This window comes from Meles meles, chromosome X (assembly GCF_922984935.1).
Source record: "Meles meles chromosome X, mMelMel3.1 paternal haplotype, whole genome shotgun sequence".
NCBI lineage: Eukaryota > Metazoa > Chordata > Mammalia > Carnivora > Mustelidae > Meles > Meles meles.
In genome coordinates, this window is record NC_060087.1 from 112021997 (window position 1) to 112046887 (window position 24891).

A 24891-nucleotide genomic window follows, 5' to 3' on the forward strand; every position below is an offset into this window, starting at 1 on the left:
CTCTCTGTTTTTGTTTTTTTTTTGTTTTTTGGTTTTTTTTGGGGGGGGGTCTGGCTTCCTTTATTTCATATATTTATTTTGAGATTCATCAATATTGTTGCCCGCAACAATGGTCTGTTCCTTTTTCTTACTTCATAGTATTTCACGGTGTGGAATGTACTACATTTTACCCATTGGCCCACTGAAGGGCATATAGGTTGTTTCCAGTTTTCTTTGGCTATTATGAATAATGCTGCTGTGAGTCTTTATGTGGACATATATTTTAATTTCTTTTGGGTACATACCTAGGAGGGGGATGGCTGGATCACATGGTAGTTTAACAAGTTAGGAAACTCTTTTCCACAGTCGTTCAACCATTTTACACCCCAAGCTGCAGTGCCTCAGTTCTAGCTGCTTCAATCCTTGCGTATACTTAGTTAAATTCAGTTATTTAAGTTCTAGCTATTTTAATGGGTGTGTAGTGGTCTCATTGTGGTTTACTTTATATTTCCCTAATGACTAATAATACTAAGCAGCATTTTCATGGGCTTACTTGCCATCTTCATGTCTTCAGTAAAATGTTTGTGGCCTTTTCCCCGTGTTTATTAGGTTGTTGCAGTCTATATATTACATGTTTTTCTATACATTTTTTTATAGTAAGCATACCTTCTAGTGGTAGGTCTGGAGACCCATCTTTCATTGTGCTTACTTTAGGGGCTTGACAGTTGCAAAACAGCCATTATGCAACAGGGCTATTGTTTCAGAATTTTATGTTATTTTCTCATTTTTGACTCCCTAAGTACAAGAACTCTGCCCTAGTCTTCCATAGTCATTCACCTGCTTGTGGGTGAAACTAGGGGAGAGGAGGTTAGAATTTTTAACAGGAGGAATGCCACAATAAACACCCAAGTAATATTTAGCACCTGTCATTCAGAATAGGATAACATAGCCAAGACGGTGTGCTTTGCAAGCCATGCAGCTGTCTCGAGAACTCCCCAAAATTTAACCTTCTTTTTGTGTAGCAACAGACTGGAATACTTAGCTCAGAAAACTCTTAGTGTATTGGAGACACCCTAGCCCACCAAGAGTCATCTGGACTCAGAAAGAAGATATGACTTAAGGAAAGGTTGCGGGGGGCGGGTGGGTTCAGTCCTTTAATAGTTCAGAGATAGTGGGAAAGTGAAGAGTGGTGGGAGAGGCTCAAAAATAAAGAAATCAGATGAGGCTTCACATTTTCTTACTTTGGGCCTTGGTTGCTTCAGACAAGTGAAGTTAGCATGCAGAGAAAAGAACTATTGCTCTGCTCCCCATTTAAGACTCTAGAATGAAATCTCTTAGGCTACCTTCCACTTGCTGCATCCTCCTCCTCACCTGGGACATGGCCCAGAAATGCCGCAATATAGTATGGTCAAGTAGAGCAAGGCTTTCTCTGAGGTTGGTCCTTTCTCCCTCCCTTCCTATCCTTCCCTCCCTTCCTTCTTTCTCCCTCTCTTTCTTTTTAAGTTCACTGTTAGTGATGTATCTAATTGACATATAAAATTGTAAGATAGTTAAGGTGTACGTTGTGGTGATTGGATATGCATATATATTGTGAAAGGACCCCATCCATTTAGTTAATTAACATTTTAAGGTCTGCTCTTAAGCAAATTCCAGTTATATATAGTGCTGTCAACTATAGTCACCATGTTTTCCATCAGCCCTTCAGACTTTATCATCTTTATAGCTAAAGTTTGTACCTTTTTACTATTTCCTCTTCCTCTTGAGGTTTTGCTTTCTTAAGCCACTCTTGGTTCCTATGTGAAGGACATGGCCCAGAAAGTGCTGGAGAATCTAGCTGGGGAGTTTGCCAAGGGGGGTCGGCTGGGGTGGAGGTAAGAGGGCTCTGCCCTGAGTGGTTACAGAGCAACCAGCCAGAATGGACGTGGGATGGGAAAGCCCAGAGGGCTCTAAGCTCAGTGAGACCAGACCATGAGTCCTTGCACTGATGGCTGAATTCAACTGTGAATGCTAACAGGCCAAGCACTATCTCAGTGCAGGTAAGGACATCTCTCTGGAGACCAGAGGAGGCAGAAGACATGTCATCCAAGCACCATGACTTTATTCCACCTCCATGAGGTCACGGAAGGCACTGTTCCCCGAACTTTAATGTGCATATAAAGCCCTGGGGATCTTGTGAAAATGCAGATTCTGATTCCGTAGGTGTGGGGTGGGGCCCGAGAATCTGCATCTCTGATGAGCTCTTTAGGTGATACCCATTCTCCTGACACACAGAGGAGTAAGAACACAAGCCACACCTCTGACCCCAGACATCTGGACATTGTCTTTGGGAAAGAAGCAGAAAGATGGGGGAGGCTCCCTGAAAGTCTGGGCCATTATGGGGACCCCACGAAGGCCAAGTCCAAAGGAGTATGTTAGAAAAATTGGTGACCGAGCAAGAAAGCAAAAGGCAGGCAGGCACTTAGATCCGGCAAACAGCACTAGCCTACATGTACTACAGAAGCCTACTCAAGAAATAGGTCGACATTTTAGAACAACAACACCTGGTACTCTGTCGGGCTGTTCAAGAAGGAACAGGAGACGGAGAATGGGCAACAGTGAGCAGCGGGCTCCACGGCTGCAGAAAAACACGTGGCAGAATAAAGTCTTTCTGCTGCCAGCGAAGTGACAGAAGTCACTTCAGGCCAGGAAAGTCCAAAGTCTGAGGAAGGGCAGGGTTTTGAGAAGGAGCACTGGTTGGGGTCTCGGTCCTCACTAGGTCCCCAGGGCCACTGGCTTCAGGAACCTCCATGGCACCTCCAGTCAGCCATCTGCAAGGATGACCCTCCAGGGGACCGCAACACAAGAGACGCAGGTGAAAGCTTCCCTGGGAGGCGGAGGCCCAGCAGGGAGAGGCAGCAGTGGCAGTAGCAGCCAGCGAGGAACAGGTTAAAAAAAAAAAAAATCCCTTGGGGTCTTGTTGGTAATGGAGAAGGACAGAACGGAGATCAGGATCAGGGGCTCTGAACTCAGCTGTGGACTTGTCAGCTGCAAAATGTGGGCTGCACTGCTCCTGGGCATGTGGAGGCAGTGACATGAACTGAGCGTGTAATTAGGGAGTCAGCTCCAGTCGGCAAGAGAGGCTGACTATGGGATTTTTTCCCCCCAAAATCCATCATTCACAACAGAGGGCAGAGGGAGGACTTCTCTGCACTGTAAGCAGAGGAGGTCAGTGCCAAGTCCCATCTTCCCACAAGTTACTATTTTAGCACTTCTAACTGTAATCATTTCAATTACGTTTTTGTTCCTGGTGGGATTGCTGGTCACTGGCATTATCACTCGCTTTCTTCATCTTCGAAGAAGCTTAAAGAAACACAAGAAAATATTTTTAAAATCATGGAAATGAGGGGCACCTGGGTGGCTCAGTGGATTGAGCCTCTGTCTTTCGGCTCCGGTCATGATCTCAGGGTCCTCTGCTCAGCGGGGAGCCTGCTTCCCCCTCTTGCTCTGCCTGTCTCTCTGCCTACTTGTGATCTCTCTGTCAAATAAATAAATCTTTAAAAAAAATTTTTTAAAAATGTTTATTCGACAGAGAGAGATTACAAGTAGGCAGAGAGGCAGGCAGAGAGAGAGGAAAGCAGGCTGCTTGCTGAGCAGAGAGCCCGATGCGGGGCTCGATCCCAGAACCCTGGGATCATGACCTGAGCCGAAGGCAGAGGCTTTAACCCACTGAGCCACCCAGGCGCCCCTAAAAATTTTTTTTAAAAAGTCGTGGAAATGACAAAGTTATCCAAGATAGATTCTCTTTATTCTTTCGGGCTGGATAGGAGGAGAGCCATATGCTAATCTAGATATGGAGCTGTAGGGAGGAATTGAAGAGTGTAAGTAGTGGGCGGGTTCTCAGTGGGAGGTACTTGTGTCCCCTAGGGGACATTAGGAAAGGTCTGGAGACATGGTGATTGTTACAGATGTGGTGAGGGAGGGTTACTCCTGGCATCTAGTGGGCACAGGCCAGGGATGTTGCTGAACATTCCACAAGGCAAAGGACGGCCCCCACAACAGAGCACCATCCAGCCCAAAATGTCAGTAGGGGCAAGGTTGAGAAACCCAAGGAGAGATGCGATGGGGAGGTAGGCCAATTGCTTTTATAGTATTATCTTGTGAAATTAAAGCTATACTCGGGGAAACAGAGTTGTCTTCTGGGAGAAGGGAAAAACTCCATCCCTCCAGCCCGCCCAGTGAGAACATGGCCTTTTCTCTGTGTTGGGGGCCTGGGAGGGGCCGGCACAGCAGTGCAGTTACCATGCTGGGGACCCCGTGAGAGTGCTCGTGGTCATCCGTGGCTCTGCCTCTGAGCTCAGTCAGAGGCAACGATGCAGGTGGACCTCAGCTGGGAAGGAGGTGACCTAAGTTCCTGTTTCTCATCATTGAGATAGACAAAAGGATTCCAAACTGTGTGTGCTGATTGGATTTCTGCTTGAGTTTTAAGATGAGCACCCATGGGGCACCTGGGTGGTTCAGTCAGTTAGGGGTTCTGCCTTCAGCTCAAGGCGTGATCCTGCAGTGCTGGGATGGAGCCCTGGCAAGTGAGGCTCCTGCTTCTTCCTCTCGTTCTGGCCTTCCCCCAGCTTGCCTGTGGGCATGCGCGCGCTCGCTCTCTCTCTCTCTCTCTCTCTCTCTCTCTCGTTTTGCTCTCTTTCTCTTGCAAATAAATAAATAAAATCTTAAAAAAAAAAAAAGGTGTGCATCCCGTTGGGTCTCCGTGGTGGAAGATGACGGCGTTGTTATAGTGGTAGAAGTCTATTTCGTATGTGAAAGAGTTCTCTTCATTCTCCTGTCACCTACATGATACTGTGAATATGATTTTTTTTATATTTTCCTTTTTAAAAACCATTTGAAGTGGCCACTCTTTAAGATGCCTACCTGAAACTTTTTTCCTACCTAAAGTAGCAGTTAACAGCTAAAGACAAACGAAGCAATATAGCCACTGAAGTGATTTTTTTAAAATTTATAACATGTTAGTCACCATAAAATACATCATTAGTTTTTGATGCAGCGTTCCAAAATTCATTGTTTATGAAATGATTTTTTTATCCCAGAGGCAGAGGTTACAACCTTATCATTTCACTGAACTATATTATGACCTTTTCTTACTGACTCCCCTTTCCTAAACTTTCATTCTTTTCTTCCTTTCATATTGTCTGTTCTTACCGGCTTGTCCTTTAAAAACTGTCTCTTGCACACATTTTCTCTCTCATTTTTTAAAGAAAAAGCCCTTTATATAGGGGCACCTGGGTGGCTCAGTCAGTTAAGCAGCTGATTTTGGCTCAGGACATGACCTCAGGGTCCTGGGATGGAGCCCTGAGTCTGGACCAGTGCGGAGCGGGCAGCCTGCTTCTCTCTCACCTTCTGCCCCTCTCCCCCCATCCTGCCCCGCTCGTGCTCTCTCTTTCTCTCTCAAATAAGTGAATAAGTAAATAAATAAATAAAATCTTTTTAAAAGCCCTTTATTTTCTGTACTCATTTTAATAATTTTCTCTCTATTCCTTTTCTTCTCTCCTGCTTCCCTTCTCTCCTCTTCCCTGCCCTATCCTATCCTACCCTAACCTTGCTCTATCCTCTCCTATTCCGCCCTATCTTGTCCTGCTCTATCCTGTCCTGCCCCATCCTGTCCTGCTCTATCTTACCTTCCCCCGCCCTATTTTATCCTACGCATCCACTCTTTTGCTGTTACTATTTACTGGCCCACTTTAAAAAAAAAGTTTTCCATTTCCGTCCCTTTCTAACTCTCTCTTGTATGTACTCTTAACTGGTTTCTCCTTTTTCAAATCAGACCTATCTATCTAGGTCTCTATATTTCTATCCATGTCTGCCTGTCATCTACCCACATTTACCTACCTAGATATCTATCCATCTTTATTATATTGTATCTTTTATTGACTTTCGTTTTTGTTTTTTTATTGAAGTAGAGTTGACACACACTTGACTTCTACCTTGTAAACCCACCCCTCTCCCCACCATCATACACAAATGCCCTTGCTTTACTTATCAGCCCCTCCCTCTCTCTCCTATTTAACAATGTCCTCTATGGATTCATTGTTCATACACTTGTCTTTTCCCCCTTAACTCCCTACTCCCGCTCTTCCTTCCTTTCATCCTCCTTTCCGTCTCTTTGCTACATTCCTTCTCTCTCTCCTCACCCCTCACCCCTCCATCCCTCCAGTCTCCATTTCTCTCTCCCTCCCTCCTTCCCTCTGCCCCTATTTCTCCCTCCCTCCTCCTCCCATTCTCTTTACTCTCTTTGTCCTAGCTCCACTTCCAAATCTTTTTCCTTTCCTTCTCTCCTCTCTTTCTCTCATTCTACCTCTTCCATATATTCTCCCGTAGTGGCTTCCACCTTTCCTTATCTCTCTAGCTACCACCGACCTCCCAGCATCTAGCTGTCATCCTTTCATCTTTATTTCAGTTTTTACGTGACTTTTGTTAGATCAGTTTCTCCTTCCTCTGTACTTCATGGTCTTACTAGCTCCTCCTTTTCAACTCCTCTGTGTCTCACTCTAATATTTGTTCTTTTTATTTTACTATTTTCCTAGCCTCACCCCAGGTTAAAATTCTTTCTTGCCTTCTTCTTTCCCTCTCTCCTCCCCTCCCTTCTACCTCTCTACCTCCATCTCCTCTGTCTATGGCTCCTTCCTACTCCTTTCACTCTCCTCCTCTGTATTGCTTTGTGTCTTTCAGTGAACCTGTACTTCTGCCTTCCCTCCTCCCTCCTTCCCTCCCAGCTTATTCCTCCTCCTTGCCTTCCCTCTCTCCTCACCTTCTCCCTCCCTTCCTTTCTTCTTTCTCCTGCTCCTTTCCTCCCTCCTTCCCTCCATTCTTCATATACCCCTTTATACTGGTTCCCCTTTGACATTTCCACCCTCACTCTCTCTCCTGTTACCTTTTAATATTGTCTTTTGTACGAGACCCTCCTCAGAAAATCCTGGGTAACTATCTACGTGGTTCCCATCCGTCCCTTCACCCTTATTTTTTTAAGATTTTATTTTATTTATTGGACAGAGAAAGTGGCAGGGGGAGCGGCAGGCAGAGGAAGAGGGACAGGCAGGCCCCCTGCTAAGGAGGGAGCCCAATACAGGGTTTGATCCCAGGACCCCAGGATCATGACCCAGGTCAAAGGCAGATGTTTAATAACTGAGCCACCCAGGTGCCCCTCACCCTTATTTTTTTTAAATCTGACTTCCCTTTAGATCTTTCTACCCTCAATTCCTCCCTTCCTCGCCCTTTCCTCCCTTTCTTCTGGATACCTTCCATTTTTCTTATTCCCTTTCTTTCATTGTCCCTTTATCTTTCCTTTCTTTCCCTGCCTGCATGCCAGCCTTCCTTCTTCCTCTCTCCTCCCTTCCCTTCCCCCTCCCTCTTGCTTCCTTTATCCTTCCCTTCCTCCTATTTCCTTCTCTCACCCTCTCTCCCATCTCTGTTCCTTCCTTCAATTTCCCCTCCTCCTTCCTTTCTTCCTGTCATTCTTCTTTTAGTCTTTTTAATACTCCTCTTTTAAAGCTTTTTTCCCCTTCCCCTCTCTTTCTTTATGCATCTTTTGTCCTGTCTTCACTGCTGCTTTCCCCTATTTAAGTCAGTTTTTTGGGGGGCACCTGGGTGGCTCAGTTGGTTAAGCATCTGCCTTCGGATTGAACCCCACAGCAGGCTTCCTGCTGAGTGGGGAGTCTGCTTCTTCCTCTCCCTCTGCCCCTCCCCCTGCTCATGAACCTGTTCTCTCTCTCTCAAATAAATAAATAAAATCTTTTAAAAAATCAGGTTTTTTTTCTACCTGTACACCTGCCTAGCTGGCTATCTCTACAGCTATCAATCATCTATCAAAATGTCTTTATTTTACTGTCTTTCCTTACTTGCCTTCTAGTTACTTTTTTTTAAGATTTTATTTATTTATTTGACAGAGAGACAGTGAGAGGGGGAACATGGGGGCGGGGGGGGGCGCGTAGCATGGGAGAGGGAGAGGGAGAAGCAGGCTTCCCGCTGGGCATGGAGCCCGATGAGGGGCTCCATCCCAGTATCCTGGGATCATGACCTGAGCTGAAGGCAGATACTTAGCAACTGAGCCACCCATGCGCCCCTACTGACTTCTAGTTTTTAAATCTCTTGCATATCACAGTTGTACTTGATTTTCTTACTGCACTTTTCTTACACTCTCACACCCCTTCCCTACTGACTCATTTTGTATAAACTTTTCTTCGTTTGCTTCTTCTTGCTCCCTCTCTTCCTTTCACTTTTTTTGTGGCTCATTATAACAACTTTCCTTCTCTAATTTCGTGTGTTTTTTGTCCTGTCTTACTCCTGGTTTCTCCTATTTGAAATCCTGTCTGTTGTCTGCCTATCCACCCACTACTGTTGAGCTGTCTCATCAATTTACTTGTCTTTATTTTACTCTTATTTTTAAGTAATTTCTTTAAAAAAAGATTTTATTTATTTATTTGACAGACAGAAATCACAAGTAGGCAGAGAGTCAGGCAGAGAGAGAGAGAGAGGGAAGCAGGCTTCCTGCTGAGCAGAGAGCCCAATGTGGGGCTCCATTCCAGGACCCTGGGATCATGACAAGTAGGCAGAGAGAGGGGGAAGCAGACTCCCTGCTGAGCAGAGAGCCCGAAGTGGGGCTTGATCCCAGGACCCTGAGATCATGACCTGAGCCGAAGGCGGAGCCACCCAGGTGCCTAAGTAATTTCTTTTTATATCTTTCTCTCTCCCTGCTTCCTCAGTTGTACTTAATTTTCACAGTAGCTCCTGCTTTTAAACTCCTGTGTCCTTTACTCTCACATCCTATTATTTTTTTATTTTACCAAGTTGCCTAGCATCATCCCTTTCAAAATTCTTTGCTTTCTTTCTCCTTTCCTCCCTCCATTCTGTCCTTCCACCTTTTCCTCCCTTCTTCAGCTGTCATACCCACTTCCTTGAACGTCTTCCTATTTGTCTTTTTTATGCTCCTTTCCTTCTTAGTGGACAGTACTTTTAAAGTCCAGTCTTTTCTATGTATGTATCTCTGTATCTATTTTATTTTACCATATTTATTAACTGATTTCTTCTTTTCAGATCTCAATCTCCCCCTCTCCTGTCTATGATTATGTGATTTTCTTACTAGCTTCTTTTCAGCATCCTGTTTCTATCATGTCATATTCTTTGTAATTCCTTTTCCCAGAATCATCCCTTTTATAAACTTCTTTACTTCCTGCCCCTTCCTTCCCTTAATCTAATCCCCTCCCCACTCCCCCCATTTTAAAAAATCTCATTATATTCACTACTTTAAGTTATTTTTCTCTGTTTTTTTGTCCTGTCTTTACTACTGGCTTTTCTTTTTAAAAATCAGTTCTATCTACATGTCTATATATGAATGTATGCATGTAAGTATGTATGAATTGATTGATTGATCCATCCATTTAATTTTAATGTATTTTTAAACTGACTTCTTTTTAAAAAGTTTTTAAAGTAAGCTCTATGCCTAACATGGGGCTTGAACTCTTGACCCCAAGAAAAAATCGCGTGCTCTCCCAGCGGAGCCTGCCAGGAGCCCCTAAACTGACTTCTTTTAAGAATTTAATTAATTTATTTTATTTTATTTCTTCAGCGTTCCAAGATTCATTGTTTATGTACTATACCCAGTGCTCCATGCAATACGTTCCCTCCTTTTTAGATCTCTCTTTCAAACTACTTTGTTTCTCACTCTCACAATCTCTCTTTTTCTTTGGCTTTGTCCTACTAACATCCTTTTTTTTTTAAGATTTTATTTATTTATTTAACAGACAGAGATCACAAGTAGGCAGAGGGGCAGGCAGAGAGAGGGAGGAGGAAGCAGGCTCCCCGCTGAGCAGAGCCCAATGTGGGGCTCCATCCCAGGATTCTGGGATCATGACCTGAGCTGAAGGCAGAGGCTTTAACCCACTGAGCCACCCAGGCGCCCCCTACTGACATCTTTTTTTTTTAACTTTTATTTATTTTTTACTGACATCCTTTTTAAACTTTATTCTCCATCTTCCTTTCACTCTCTTTGTTCATTTACTTATTCCCTGCGTGTCTGTTTCTTCTCCCTTTTCTTTCACTCTTTTTTCTTTGATGGTTTTTCTTTCTCCTTTCTCTACTCTGTCTCTAATCTCTTTGCCTTTGTTTTCCTCCCACCCCACTCATCCAGAGTGTGTGTGTGTGTATGTGTGTGTGTGTAATGTGTGTGTGTGTGTGTGTGACAGTGTGTTTTATTACTGGTTTCTTCTGTTCAGTTTTCTTTCTTTTTCTCTCTTACTCATTCTTTCCCTCTTCTTTTCTTCATTTCATTCTTTCTTTTTGTACCATATTTTCTTACTGCCTTCTCCTTTTTAACGTTTTTGGTCTTATTTTTTTTATTTTTTTTAAAGATTTTATTTATTTATTTGGCAGAGAGAGATCACAAGTTGGTAGAGAGTCAGGCAGAGAGAGAGAGAGAGAGAGAGGGAAGCAGGCTTCCTGCTGAGCAGAGAGCCCGACGCGGGACTCGATCCCAGGACCCTGAGATCATGACCTGAGCCGAAGGCAGCGGCTTAACCCACTGAGCCACCCAGGTGCCCTTTGGTCTTATTTTTTGTATCTATCTCTGTTTCATGGTTGGTATATTTTAAATGACTCTTCTTTTTTTTCTCCTTTAAAAAACCTTTTTTTTCTTTCTCTTACTAGCTTACTCTTTTCTGTTTTGTATAATTTTTTTCTTACTATTCCTCAGTTAAAATTTTTTCTTTATTAAAATATTTTTCTTTGTCTCCCTCTGTTTCAGTCTATTTTTTGGTAACGTTTTTCTCTTACTCTATTTGTCTCTCCCTTTATATACATTTTTCTCCCTCTTTGTCATCTTTTTTAAAATTGTCCCCTCTTACTGGCTCCCTTTTCATTAATTAATTTTTTAGAGAGAGACCACACATGAGGGGGAGAGGGGAGTGGGGCAGAGAGGGAGAGGAAGAGAGTGAGAATGCCAACCGGACTCCATGCCCAGCACGATCCCAGCACAGGGCTCAATCTCGTGACCCTGAGACTGACGGTGATCTGAGCTGAAATCAAGAGTCAGATGCTTCACCTCTTCACTGCACTGAGCCACCCAGGTACCCCTGGCTCCTTTTCAAATCTGTGGTACAGGCAGTGTTGCCTACTGAGCCACTTTACAGAAGTGTTGAATTTATTATAATGTGTTTAACATTGTGTGTGTACATTCTTTTTTTTAAAGATTTTATTTATTTATTTAACAGACAGAGATCACAAGCAGGCAGAGAGAGAGGGAGAAGCAGGCTCCCTGCTGAGCAGAGAGCCCGATGTGGAGCTCGATCCCAGGCGCCCGGGATCATGACCTGAGCCAAAGGCAGAGGCTTTAACCCACTGACCACCCAGGCGCCCCCTGTGTGTGTACATTCTTTACAACTTGAGCTGTAACTGGGACGTGGCTTGCATAGTGCTTGGCACAGGTAGTGTGAACTAGGATTTCCTTTTCCAAGGGTCTTCTGACCTCACCGCATAAACACACCGAGGTTTTTGTTTTTGTTTTGTTTTTACAAAGCCACCAATATTTAGTATATAGATATGCATCTTCTACTTAGATACCTTATCATTTATTGTCTCTCACCTTCTCTTTCATCCTGTCCTTTGTTTTCAAATACATTTTCTTCTGGTCTGTCTCTCTTAAAGTCATCTCTTTGCATTTTTTGTAAATGATAAGCAATTTTTTTCTCTAGAAGCGCTTGTTTCTAAAATATTAAAAATATATATTTAACATTTAAAAATTTAATAGCAGCTTGCCACTGGAAATGCAAAACAGATATTTCAAATATGATGGCTACTTGAAGGGCACCCTCATTCCTATTTTGAGATTTCTGAAGTCACAATGAGTACAAAACTAGGAAGATAGTAAGGGATAAGTTTCATTTTGCTGTCCAGCATGAAGAAGAATAAATTGTAACAACTAGACCCAATTTAAGTCATTGTGCCCTTTTTGGAGATTGGTCCCATTTCAGAGCAGTCCTTGAGGTCCAGGTTCAGACCAAACTGGGTTTCTCCATCAATAGCTGTCCTCGTGAGTTTAGGCCACTTTTGATAATTCACACTTTAAAATATCAAAATTGGCAAAAGCTTTCCCTCAAATAGCCCAAGTTATCAGTAAAAGCTCACTTTACCTTCCGGTGAGCTTCCTCCCTGACTTTTTGACGTTGTTCCTCAACTTTTGCTTCCCTTTTTACTTCATCTCCAATCTTTGTCAGAAGTAACATTTCTTTTGTCTTCCATTCCTAAGGAGCACAATGTTATGGTAGTTAGCTGGGGTTCTCTTTCATTATCTTTTTTTTTTTTTTTTTTTTTTTTGTATTTTGTCAATAAGCAAATTAGATCAAGTCAAGGGCCTTACAAAAACTGGGAAAATATTATGTTGGCTTTAGAATGGGCTTCTCTTATTGCTTTGCTTTTTAATTGGGAATATGTTGGTGGATGCAATAGAATGGCAAAAGGAAGGAAATTATTTTGCTATTGGAAACTTACTTCAAGTATAAGCCTGGCTTCAAAGATGGATCTAAGAAGATGTTGACAAGAGGGTTTTCTCTTATTGCCTAAGGGGCATATCATACGTAATCTATTGCCTTTAAATATATTTTGATAGAGAAGATAAATAAATAGACTTGTCTGAATTTTGAGAGAATACAGCCATGATTATATTTCACGAGTGTTAATTTCTAAAACTTTAGGAGTAGATGAGGTGTTACTATAAATGCAATACAATTTGTGGTATCAATGTCACTATGTTAAGTAAAAGCTTGTCTATTATAATAGTGATAAAAGATTAATAGTGGTTTATTCTTTAAATTATTATTATTTTTAATAGTGGTTTAATTTTTAGACCTGAAATAGCTTCAGGTAATTTGGTGGGACTGCTAAAAATGTTTATCAATGCAACAAACATATGTAGTTTCCCCTCCAATGTTTGCAATTTGGTTTTCCTCACCTCTTCAATTTGTCTACGGAGACGAAGCTTTCTTCTAACGTGGTCCTGATGTCGTCGTTGTTCTTCCTTCATCCTGAGTATGCTCTGCTTTCCTGCCGTGTGCTCAACCTTGCCCAATTCCCTACTAATCATATCTAAGTATCTAAAGAAAAGTGCAAATATAAATGAAGATAAATTGAGTGTTTCCCCTATGATGGTATTATCAGTTTTGATATTCTCAAACTACCTTCTGGGTTGCTTTTTAGTTCCTGAATATAGAAAATGTAGAGTTTTTCAGGGACCTTGAAGCTAATCTGATCCACCAGCTCACCATACTGTACTAATTTTATCAGACCCTGTTATACAAGTCTGTTATTGTGGTTGGGACAATGGCAAAATGTGGAACAGAGTGATGAAAAGCATTTTACATAGAGATTATGTATAGCTCTGCAGTTTTGGGAACGTGAATTTGCAAAAACAGCTGAAACCTACTAAAACTAAGTTCAAAACACAAGGTGACTTGAATTTCCTTTAAAAATAAGTGAGTACTGGCCTCTCTGTAATTCCCAAGTTCCTGAATGACCTTCCATGTACAGAGAGGTCTGCAGACGCCCAGTGTGGGACCTTGGTGGATCAGCATGTATTCTGGCATATCATGACATGAACCCATGGACTTCAAGAGGCAGGGGAGGGGGCACTGGCCCTTGTCCCTGATAAAGGAGAAAGAGAAAGAACTACAGCTCATCTCTGCCTCTTGGGGCAAGGGCTTGGCCTCTAAATAGTAACACTGAATATGTGTGGGTGGTAGCTAAATGAACATACATCATTGATTGGGGAACAACACCTGTTTGTATTAGCATCAGATAAAGTTATAGGAACTCTCCCTTTTTTACCCTGCAGTGACTTCCTTCAACTTAATTTTGAAACATACTTAACACACCTTCTCTCTCTCTGCTACTATGGATGTGGGTTTCCTAAGCTCATGGATTTGGACTTTGGATTTCCTCAAATTCAGTTTGGCTTACCTCTTGGGCTTCTAGTAAGTCCAGTTTCTCCAGCAGAAACTCTCCCCCCAAGCCTTGGTACCAGGGGCTTCCCAATCCCATTACCTCTTAATCTCCTTTCCTTTCTCTCCACATTGAAATTATAGGGGCCTCAATAGTGTCTCATCCTTTTTTGGGGTCCTGATTTCAATTCTTTCTAGTACTTTTATAGCTTTCTGGGGTCTATAACATGTCCATGAAATATGTATTGACTTTAGTCATACCTGTGCCTTATTATCGGCTCTTGGTCTGGAGTTGCCTGTGTATCTTCCTGTAACAGCCATTCTTGGAACTGTTCATTTCCATAATTTTCATAGGCTCTTCTGGTTTCATACAATTTATTTACTTGTTTTTCAATCATTTTCTGAGAGAGAAAAAATCAAAGTCTTTATACTGGCTAGAAACAAACCTGTCCTTTGATAGGCCCTCTTAAGTGTAGGGCTTGGGAAACCTTCTGTACTTTACAAATGGTTAATTCTTTTAACCTGCATTTGTCTAGTGTGGCTCCATTCCAGGTAAGTGAAAATTCTCTCTGTAAATTAAAGGCAAAGGTCTTATTTTTATCTCTTATAAATCGCTAGGGATCTTATTTGATTTGTTATCTTCATAATTCTAGGTCAGGTAATTATAAGTAAATATCCTGCAGAGAACCAAACCTTTCTTCCAAACCCTACATTAAAAACTCTTACAGACCCCAAATAAAACAAATTTAAGTATTAACTTACTTGTTCTCTTACATAGTTTCTTTCAAAGTCTAATTTTAAAGTGGTCAGATACTGCCTGTACTTATTCAATTCTTTCAAGGTACATATGACCTATAAAGGCAAAACCAAAAACCAAAGATATAAATAGAAAGTTGTAACAATCATAAATCTTTCCAGAGATGAGTGACATAGGAATATTCATTTTAGTAACAATTTTAGGATCAAGGGTAATAGCACATTTTGGTAGCAATTTGGAAAGCAGTATCTAAAATTGCTGTATCTCCAGGAAATTTTTATCTAAATAATATTATTTCAATAATATGGTTCACATCATAATCAGAAATTTACAGTTCTCAATGTATTTGTTATTAAAACACCAGTATAATAATGATATTTAACACCCCTCTAATTTATTTCATCATGCTGTTTTCTGCTAGGTTTCCCTTTTGTTTCTAGTCTTCTCAAGAAGTATAGGAAATATTCCCTGATAGGTATACTGTGCTCTTATTACTTTTAAAGCCAGAGGAAAGGCACTACACTACAGCAGGGAGAAAATACCTAAATAAAAACATTTGTATGTATGTCTTTACATACTTGAATCATTTGTGCTTATCTTTTGCTGTTTTCAAAGAAAAAAAGGTCAAGAAGGAACAAGTAGTCTTATTTAGAAATCCAAATATGAGTAATTAATTGAGTTTTCTAATAAATATTCTTTATTGTTTAACCAAAGCTGATACAGGCTCCTAGTGAAGTACAGAACTGAGGGTCGATCAAGTCCCTAGGTTTCTACTGGTTAACAGGAAGGAGGCTTCAACCTACTTTATTATTGCTGGTGATGTAACCGCCATTCTTTAATCTCCTTAGGATATCCTTTCGCTTATGGTATGCTTTTAAATGGGGATCATGCAGGCTTTTATAGCTGGTTTCCAAAAGTCGGCAGTAAGGATCACTCAGGTTAAAGTCATAAGAAGGGTGATAAAGCTGCAAACACACGGATTCAAAAGTATTACATGTGTAAAACGAATAAAATTGCACTTTTAAACCTCAAGTTGTTGAAATGACCAGGTTGGTCAGTGAAAATAAAACATGCAAGCAGAACCTGAAGTGAGGGAATCCGGAAAATGAATTGACTTAGGTAAATCTAACTGCCTTTCTCTTCCCCTCTCCTCTACCAGAGCCGTCTTTAGGTTGGTGGTGGTAGCCTCAACCTCTGTCTAATTCATGAACACTGAGGTGTGGCCTTCAGAGTCCTGCAAGGCAGGTAGGGTGCTTTATATGTGGGCAGCGGGGAAAGACGAGAGTGGCAGGATAGGGTTCTAGCTTTCTTCTTCCATTTAGAAGCTTCCTTTTAAAATTTCTGACTGCTTGACTGATGCCAGCCTCTTGTCTTTCCTAATGAACTTATATCAGGAAACTGGATTCCCTTAGTACCAATGTTTCCTTAAAAAGGCAGAGAAAGACATCCTTATGGGCAATGATTTAATTCACAGTGAGACTAGACAGGAAGCCCATATTTTTCCTAGAAGAGAAGAGATCAAAAGTGATGGCAGTTGAAACACTGCTGCAATTAGCGAACTGATTATTGCTTCTTCTTTTAGATGTTGACTTTTGTTGGTAACAGACGTGTTGACTAACCCTGGGCTACTGACCTATCAAGAAAGAGACAAATCCATTTGTTGAGGCCAGGTTAAGCTTTCTATTGTCAATTACCAATAATTGGTTTTCCTGAACTGAAGAGTCTATTATATCATCACTATATGCCCGTGGGAGGTCAGTAGGGAGACTTTAAAAAGTATGTAAATTGTTCTTTTCACTTAACATGTTTTTTCTTGAGAGCAGAATGTCTAAGTTAATTGGCAAAGTATTTACTATTAGCATTCAATAAAAACAATTTTAGGGGTTTGTGAACAGTTGCTACCTAAGTATAGTATACTAATAAGCAAATTAATTTATAAATACATTATCTGAGAATAAGTTTGGTATCAGAATGTCATATAGGATCACTTGTCAGGTTTGGATTAATGCATAGCTAAAGACAGGTAGGTAACATTGTTACCATTTTAATTTGACAGAAAAAAAGACAGTCAAATACCATCATTTTGCTTCTATCTGCATTCAGAACAACATGAAGGACCTTTAAATTCCCTGTTTCTGTAGTGATCTGCTAAAGTAGTCTGCAGTTGAGGAAGCAGCAAGGTCAAGTAATGGAGTGTGGCCTAAGAGTCAGGAGACAGTGGTTCTGGTCTGAACTCTGCTATTACCGACCTGTGACATTAGATAAATCCTAGCTTCACCTTACAAGGTGGTCATGAGGGTAAAATGAGTTTAAAAAAAAAAACACCTAAAGGTGTAAAATATTAACTCTTACTTTCTTGAGGAGATCCTGCTTAAAGACAAAGATCCCACAAAGTTAGTGTTCAGGGTAGCTGAATGTAGTGACTGATCATGATCAAATGCATATATTTTGGGGTAACCAATATAATAAAGTACAGAGATAATCAGTATAATTTAGTATAGAAAAATCTGGAAATAAAGATATCCATCAATCCAATCCAGATGAATGGATAAAGAAGATGTGGTATATATATACAATAGAATACTATGCAGCCATCAAAAGAAATGAAATCTTGCCATTTGCAACGACGTGGATGGAACTAGAGGGTATTATGCTTAGTGAAATAAGTCAATCGGAGAAAGACAACTATCATATGATCTCCCTGATATAAGGAAGTGGAGATGCAACATGGGGGGTTTGGGGGGTAGGAAAAGAATAAATGAAACAAGATGGGATCGGGAGGGAGACAAACCATAAGTGACTCTTAATCTCACAAAACAAACTGAGGGTTGCTGGGGGGAGGGGGGGTCAGGAGAGGAGGGTGGGGTTATGGACATTGGGGAGGGTATGTGCTATGGTGAGTGCTGTGAAGTGTGTAAACCTGGCGATTCACAGACCTGTATCCCTGGGGATAAAAATACATTATATGTTTATAAAAAAATAAAAAAAAAATTTTTAAATCTGGAAATAAGAAGTAGTTAACAAGTGAACAACAGGAACAGAATAGAAATATAGCAAATAGAAGATGTTTGAGGAAAAAAACCCAACAGATTGGGCTACAGTTAGAAAGTAGGAAGCAGTGTTATTACTAGTAGTGAAATAAGTTTTGAATATGTTTCAGGAAAGCTAATTTGTGGGAATGTGACTCAGTCAATTTCTGTGAGGTTGGCATTTATTTAGTTTTCAAAAGAGAAACTCTATTGTTTTCCAGCAATAAAACCTTAAAAAATCATATATATCAAACAATTATCAGAAATATCAAGAAGCCCCTATTCATCCTTGATGCCGTGCTAGACAGTGCAAGAGTAAGGAAATTAGAATTATTCCTGTAGAATCTTTTGCTACTGTGATCAAAACACATTCTCAACTAGAAAGTTCTGAACCTCCTTCAGGCTTGGCCTAAATTATGGACAGAGCACAGGGTGTTAGGCAGAGGACTTAAAATGTGTAACAATATGAGTGCAGGACACTGCATCAGTAACAGTGCTGATTCAGTGCTGAGTAAGATAGTGCAGACCAAGGGCATGTAAATTCTACGGAAAGATGAGATAGCTGGGTGTTGTAACACTTGGGAAAGGCTTTGTATAGTAGCTCTTAAAGGATGGCTCAGACTGAAGGTGAGAAAGGAGAGAACAGTGCCTGCCAGGTTGTGGGAGCCAGGTGGACAAAGGCACTGATGTAAGAATTAGCAACATAAGTGTAGGTAGGCAGAAAAGACCCCGCTCAATCTTTGGGAACTGAAGCTCTGGGCTGGAGATAAGGCTGAACTGGATGGCTGAGGCAGATCATGGGGTCTTCCATCGTTAAAGTGAAGCTCAGGCACTAATCACTTCAATTCATTTAACTTAACTGGGTGTGTTAAGTGGAAGTTGACTCAAAGCGAAATCCTAGCAGTGTTTCAAGTTTAATAGCGAGCTATTGAAAAGGGTAAAGAAAATCACTTAAGCACTATTAAAACTCAGTTTACCTTTTCACTTATATTTGTAGTATAGAATATATTGTTGCTTCCTGGGATAACTGGCAGCTTGACCCCAAGAGGAAGATCCAATAGATTAGCTACTCCGACTTCTGGAATGTCTTTTTTGTGTGAACCCTGTCAGGTACAGTGAGAAAGTCTGGCTATTTTTAAGAACTGTTCTTTTAGTTTACACCAATCTACTCACATTAAAATGGGCTAATACCTCCAAGGACACCAAAGAATTGTACACTCAGGATTGAAGGAGCCCGCCCTGCTGACAACCCGGAAGACCTGCCAGCTTCCCCCGGTTACCAGCCCAATATCTTGGCTGCAGTCAGCTCTCGTTACTGGCTGCCGGCCCTGGGAGCCTGAAGCTGAGTGGTCAAGCACCCGCCCCCTTCTCCCTCATCTCGCTCTGGTGAGGTCTCCGCCCCTTCCGTCCGCCCCTTCCGTCCGCCCGCCTTCCCGAGACGGGCAAGCAAGGAGGAGGGTGACTACCGATTCGCCGCCACTCCCGGTGTCGCAGTGCTCTCTGTCGCGTGTTAGGCTGCTAGCCGCCGCCTTAGCGGCAGCGGCTTCAGCAGCCTTGTAGCAGTTGCTGAGGTACAGATCCATGGCCGTCGGTCAGCCCCCAGGGTGCCGGGAGCTGGGGCTGCAAGCCGTCTTCGTTTCTCCTCTTAACTCACACCTTTCCGACTCTACGCTCTGATCAAGTTTGGGCTGCCAAGAAGATGGTCGCCAGGGTAACGCGTCCCCTAAGCCACGCCCCCCACTGTGCGGTGCTCTGTCCTGGCCGTCTTACGTCCTCAACGCGCAGAGGCCCCTGGGAGGAGAAAGGGATCGCTGACTGCTGGCCGCTCGAGCTGGCCGCCCCCCCCCCCCCCCGCGCTACCTTTGGCGCATGCGCAGGTCTAAGAGCCTCAGAGTTTGGGGAAGGTCTAAAGGTGTGGTGGGAGAGCGCGCGGTGGAGATTAGGTTTCTTTCTGAGAGCAACACCCCTCATTTGAAGATTTTATTTCTTTGTCAGAGAGAGGCAGAGTATAAGCAGGGGGCAGTAGCAGACAGAGAGAGAAGCAGGCTCCCTGCTGAGCAAGGAGCCCCACGGGGTACTCCATCCCAGGACCCTGGGATCAGGACCCGTGCCAAATGTAGACATTTAACCGACTGAGCCGCCCAGCTGTTCCAACACCCCTTATTTATATTAAAGCGGAATGTACCAACTTTTATCAGTGGGTAGCTGGCTCTAATTCTTACAACTCATCCTGGCCCCTGGCCCCCCAACAAGCTATGTGATTCTGTTCAATACATGTCCACCAGTAATTGTGTAGTTTGTCCTGGGGCCAGAGGCCTGACTTTCCACATCAGCTGACTTTATAGACACCATGACCCCTCTTTCCCTAGGTATACTCTCTCCAGTTTCCACATAGGACACAATAACTTTTTTAGGGCTCAATGCTTTCTTCCCTTGTCTTCCCTTTTCCTGTCTTGGCTCTTCATCTCTCTGGCCTGCTCTCCCTCCCTTTCTTCCCCTTTCTCCTATTTCTTTCTACCTTCTCATTAGCTTAGCCAACATTTCTTGAGTACCTGCCCTATGCCAGACACTGTGCTGGGTGCTGAGGATACAACAATGAGTAAAACAATCCCTGCTGCCTAGGAATTCACCAGATGGTAAATACATTCAGGGCTGGTGTGTCAAGAGTTTGTACGTTGTCTCCGTGTCTTTTTATGCATCTTTTTATTGTGATAAAAAAAAAACACCTGGCAAAACATAAAATTCACCATCTTAATCATTTTAACTGTACTGTTCAGTACATTCACATTGTGCAACAGATCTCCAGAAGTTTTTCATTTTCCAGAACTGAAACTCTATACCCATTAAACAACTCTCCTTTCTTCCCTTCCCCCCAGGTCTTGATAACCTTTTCTGTTTCTATGAATCTGACTATTTCAGATACCTTATATAAGTGGTATAAGTGGAATCACATGCTATTTGTCTTTTTGTGATTGGCTTATTTCACTTAGCATAAGGTCCTCCAGGTTTATTCATGTTGTACCATATGGTAGGATTTTTTTCCTTTTCAAGACTGAATAATATTACATTGTATGTATACACCACATTTTCTTTATCCATTCAACCATCAATGAACGTTTATGTTGCTTCCACCTCTTGGCTATTGTGACTAGTGCTGCCATGAATGTGGGTTCATACAGATGTCTCTTTGAAAACCTACTTCAAAGCTTTCTTAGCTATATACTCAGAAGTGGAATTGCTGAATCATGTGATAATTCTATTTCTAATTTTTTTTAAAGATTTTATTTATTTATTAGAGAGAGAGAGAGCAAGCACAGGCAGACAGAGTTGCAGGCAGAGGCAGAGGCAGAGGGCGAAGCAGGCTCCCTGCCGAGCAAGGAGCCCGATGTGGGACTCGATCCCAGGACGCTGGGATCATGACCTGAGCTGAGGGCAGCCGCTTAACCAACTGAGCCACCCAGGCGTCCCTCTATTTCTAATTTTTTGAGGAATCTCTGTACTGTTTTTCATAGTGGTTGCACCATATTACAGTCTCAACAGCAGTACACAAGGGTTCTAATTTCTTCATGTCCTCACTATTATTTTCTGTTCGTTTTTTTCTCATTTTTTAGACAGTGGCTTTCTTGATGGGGTGAGATGATAGCTCATTGTGGTTTTGATTTGCATTTCTCTGATGATTAGTGAGCAGGTTTTCATATGCTTCTTGGCCATTTTTTTATCTCCATATGTTTGGTCTACTTCTTTGTTTTCTTGGGCAGTTAGTAACAATAACTACCATTTATTGAGAATTTACTAATTTCAGGTGCTATGCTAAACACTCTTTTAATCCTTACAACACCTCATCTGTGTTTGCTCCATCTCTGTAGATGAAGACATTGCTTACAATGGTAATGGCTATTACGTGATGGAACTGAGATTTGAATCCAAGTTAACTGACTCCAAAAGCTGTATTTTCTCTCTCCTTTTTATTTTGGAACGCAATAATCAAAAAAATCTCAACAAACAAAAGTCCAGGACCAAGTGACTTCAGAGGTGAATTCTACTGAACTGGTTCAATTTCATTGTTAGTAATAAGTCTGTCCAAATTTTCTATTTTTTTCCTGATTCCATTTTGGAAGGTTATGTGTTTCTAGGAATTTATCTATTTCTTCTAGGTTGTTTAATTTTTGGCATATAGTATTGCATGAAATTCTCTCATAATCCTTTGTATTTCTTTGGTGTCAGTTGTTATTTCTCCTCCTTCATGTCTTTTTCTTTAAGGGTCTTTTAAAAATTTATTTGACAGAGTGAGAGAGATCACAAGTAGGCAGAGCCGCAGGCAGAGAGAGAGAGGGAAGCAGGCTCCCTGCTGAGCAGAGAGCCAGATTCGGGACTCTATCCCAGGACCCCGACATCATGACCTGAGCTCAAGGCAGAGGCTCAACTCACTAAGCCACCCAGGTGCCCCTTCTGATTTTGTTTATTTGTGTCCTCTCTCTGATGAATCTGACTAAAGTTTTATCAGTTTTGTTGATTTTTCAAAGAATCAGCTTTGGGTTTCATTGATCTGTTCTACTTTTTTTAGGTCTCTATATCATTTGTTTCTGATCTAATTTTTATTATTCCTTCCTTCCACTGACTTCGGGATTTTTTCCTTCTTTTTCTAGCTCCTTTAGGTATAAGGTTAAATTGAGATTTTTCTTGCTTCTTTAGATAGGTTGTATTGCTATAATAGTCCCTCTTAGAATAGCTTTTGCTACATCCCAAAGATTTTGGACTGTTATAGTTTCATTTTCATTTGTCTCCATGTATTCTTTTACTTTTTGATTTCTTGGTTGACACATTTATTGTTTAGTAACATACTATTTAACCTCTATGTGTTTGTGCTTTTCCTAGATTTTTTTCTTGTGGTTAGTTTCTAGTTTTATACCCTTGTGGTTGGAAAAGATGCACAATACATTTTCAATCTTTTTGAATTTCTTTTTTTTTAAATATTTTATTTATTTATTTGACAGATAGAGATCACAGGTAGGGAGAGAGGCAGGCAGAGAGAGAGAGAGAGAGGAGGAAGCAGGCTCCCTGCCAAGCAGAGAGCCCGATGCGGGGCTCGATCCCAGGACCCTGGGATCATGACCTGAGCGAAAGGCAGATGCTTTAACCACTGAGCCACCCAGGCGCCCCTTTTTGAATTTCTTGAGGCTTGTTTGGGCCTAACCTGTGATCTATTCTGGAGAATGTTCCATGTGCAGCTGAAAAGAATGTGGATTCTGCTGGTTTTGGATGGAATGTTCTGAATATATCTGTTAAATTCATCTGGCCCAGTATGTCATGCAAAGTCACTAGTTCCTTGTTGATTTTCTGTCAGGACTTCCTTTATGTCTGTTAATAGTTGTTTTATGTATTTGAGTGCTCCCATGTTGGCTGCATAAATATTGACAATTGTTATACAGTCTTGTTGGGTTGTTCCCTTTATGATTATGTAGTGTTATTGTTTGTCTCTTGTTACAGTCTGTTTTAGTCTGTTTTGTCCAATATAGATACTGCTACCCCAGCTTTCTTTTCACTTCCATTTTGATGGTAAAAGTTTTCCCATCCTTTCAGTTTCAACCTGCATGTGTTTTTAGGTCTGAAATGAATCTCTTATAGGCAGCATATAGATCGATCTCATCTTTTTATCTATTCAGCCACTTTTGTCTTTTGATTGGAGCATTTAGTCTATTTCCAATTGAAGTAAGTATTAACAGGTGTGTACTCATTGTTGATTTCTTACTTGTTTTATGACTGTTTTTGTAGTTCTTCTATATTCTTTTCTGGCTCTCTTCCCTTGTGGTTTGATGGCTTTATTTAGCAATATGCTTCGATTCCTTCCTCTTTATTTTTGCATATCTATTACTGGTTTTTTGATTTGTCGTTATGACAGATTCCTTACCAATGACATATTCCTTACCAATAGGTTGACATATAACATCCTATGCATAGGGGTGCCTGGGTGGCACAGTCAGTTAAGCATCTGCCTTTGGCTCAGGTCGTGATCACGGGGTGATGGGATTGAGCCCCGTGTTGGGCTCCTTGTTTGGCGGGGAGTCTGCTTCTCCATCTCCCTCTGCCTGCTTCTCCCTCTGCTTGTGCTCTCTCTCTGTGTCAAACAAATAAATAAAAATCTTTTTTAAAAAGTCCTATGCATATAACTATCTATATAAGTTGGTGGTTGCTTAAGTTTGAATCCCTTCTAAAGGGATTACATTTTTACTACCCCTATGTTTTATGTATATGATGTCCTACTTTACATCCTTTTATTTTGTGAATCCCTTGACTGATTTTTATAGACATAATTGATTCTGCTGCTTTTGTGCTTTAACCTTCATACTGGTTTCATAAGTGATTAATCTATTACTTTTATTACATTCTTATATACCTGTGAAATTTTTTCCTTTCCTAATTTTCTTATTCCTGATTATGGCCTTTTCTTTCCACTCAACGAATTCTCCTTAACATCTCTTATAAGGCTGGTTAGTGGTGATGAACTCCTTTAGTTTTCGTTTAGGAAACTATGTCTGCTTCTATTCTGAATGATAGTATTGCTTGATAGAGTATTCTTGGTTGCAGGTTTTTTCCCTCTCAGCACTTTGAATATAGCATGCCACTTTCTTCTGGCCTGCAAAATTTCAGCTAAAAAAATCAGTTGATAGTCTTATGGGATTTCCCTTGTATGTAATTTTCCCCCCTTGCTGCCTTTAAAATTCTCTCTTTATCATCACTTTTTGCCATTTTAATTATTATGTGTCTTGGTGTGGACCTCTTTGGGTTGCTTTTGTTGGGGGCTCTCTTTACCTCCAGGTTTTAGATGTTTATTTCCTTCCCCAGATTACAGAAATTTTCAGCTATTATTGCTTCAAATAAATTTTCTGTTCTCTTTTCTCTCTTCCTTCTGAGATCCCTATAATGTGAATGTTATCATGTTTGATGATGTTGCTGAGTTCCCTTAACCTATACTCATTTTTTATTATTCTTTTTTCATTTTGCTGTCTAGCTTATTTGCTATTATTTTGTCTTCCAGCTTGCTGATCCATTTTTCTGCTTCCTCTAAGCTACTATTGATTCCCTCTGGTGTACTTTTAATTTCAGCTATTGGGTTCTTTATCTCTGATTGGTTCTTTTTTATATTTTCTCTTTGTCGAAG

At 41.3% G+C, this 24891-nt stretch overlaps 1 protein-coding gene across 1 annotated transcript; it reads right to left on the reverse strand.

Moving 5' to 3' along the window:
- Window positions 1-3244: 3244 nt before the first annotated feature.
- On the reverse strand, window positions 3245-19437 carry LOC123934749 (fibrous sheath-interacting protein 2-like). The gene is made up of 9 exons (XM_045994826.1): window positions 19222-19437; window positions 18710-18840; window positions 15507-15668; window positions 14709-14798; window positions 14208-14347; window positions 12962-13103; window positions 12144-12254; window positions 11597-11717; window positions 3245-3318 (listed from the first exon to the last, which is right to left on the reverse strand). The coding sequence occupies exons 1-9, from the start codon at window positions 19313-19315 to the stop codon at window positions 3245-3247; spliced, it is 1065 nt and encodes a 354-aa protein (XP_045850782.1). The 5' UTR covers window positions 19316-19437.
- Window positions 19438-24891: the final 5454 nt, after the last annotated feature.

What these genes read in the sequence shown, in the direction of transcription:
- LOC123934749 (XM_045994826.1), bottom strand. Translation starts at nt 19,315, where the DNA reads ATGGATCTGTACCTCAGCAACTGCTACAAGGCTGCTGAAGCCGCTGCC. An exon ending in ACATCACCAGCAATAATAAA is followed by an intron (nt 14,799 to 15,506) that starts GTAGGTTGAAGC and finishes TTGCCTTTATAG; the next exon opens with GTCATATGTACCTTGAAAGA. An exon ending in GGGAGGAAGCTCACCGGAAG is followed by an intron (nt 11,718 to 12,143) that starts GTAAAGTGAGCT and finishes TTAATATTTTAG; the next exon opens with AAACAAGCGCTTCTAGAGAA.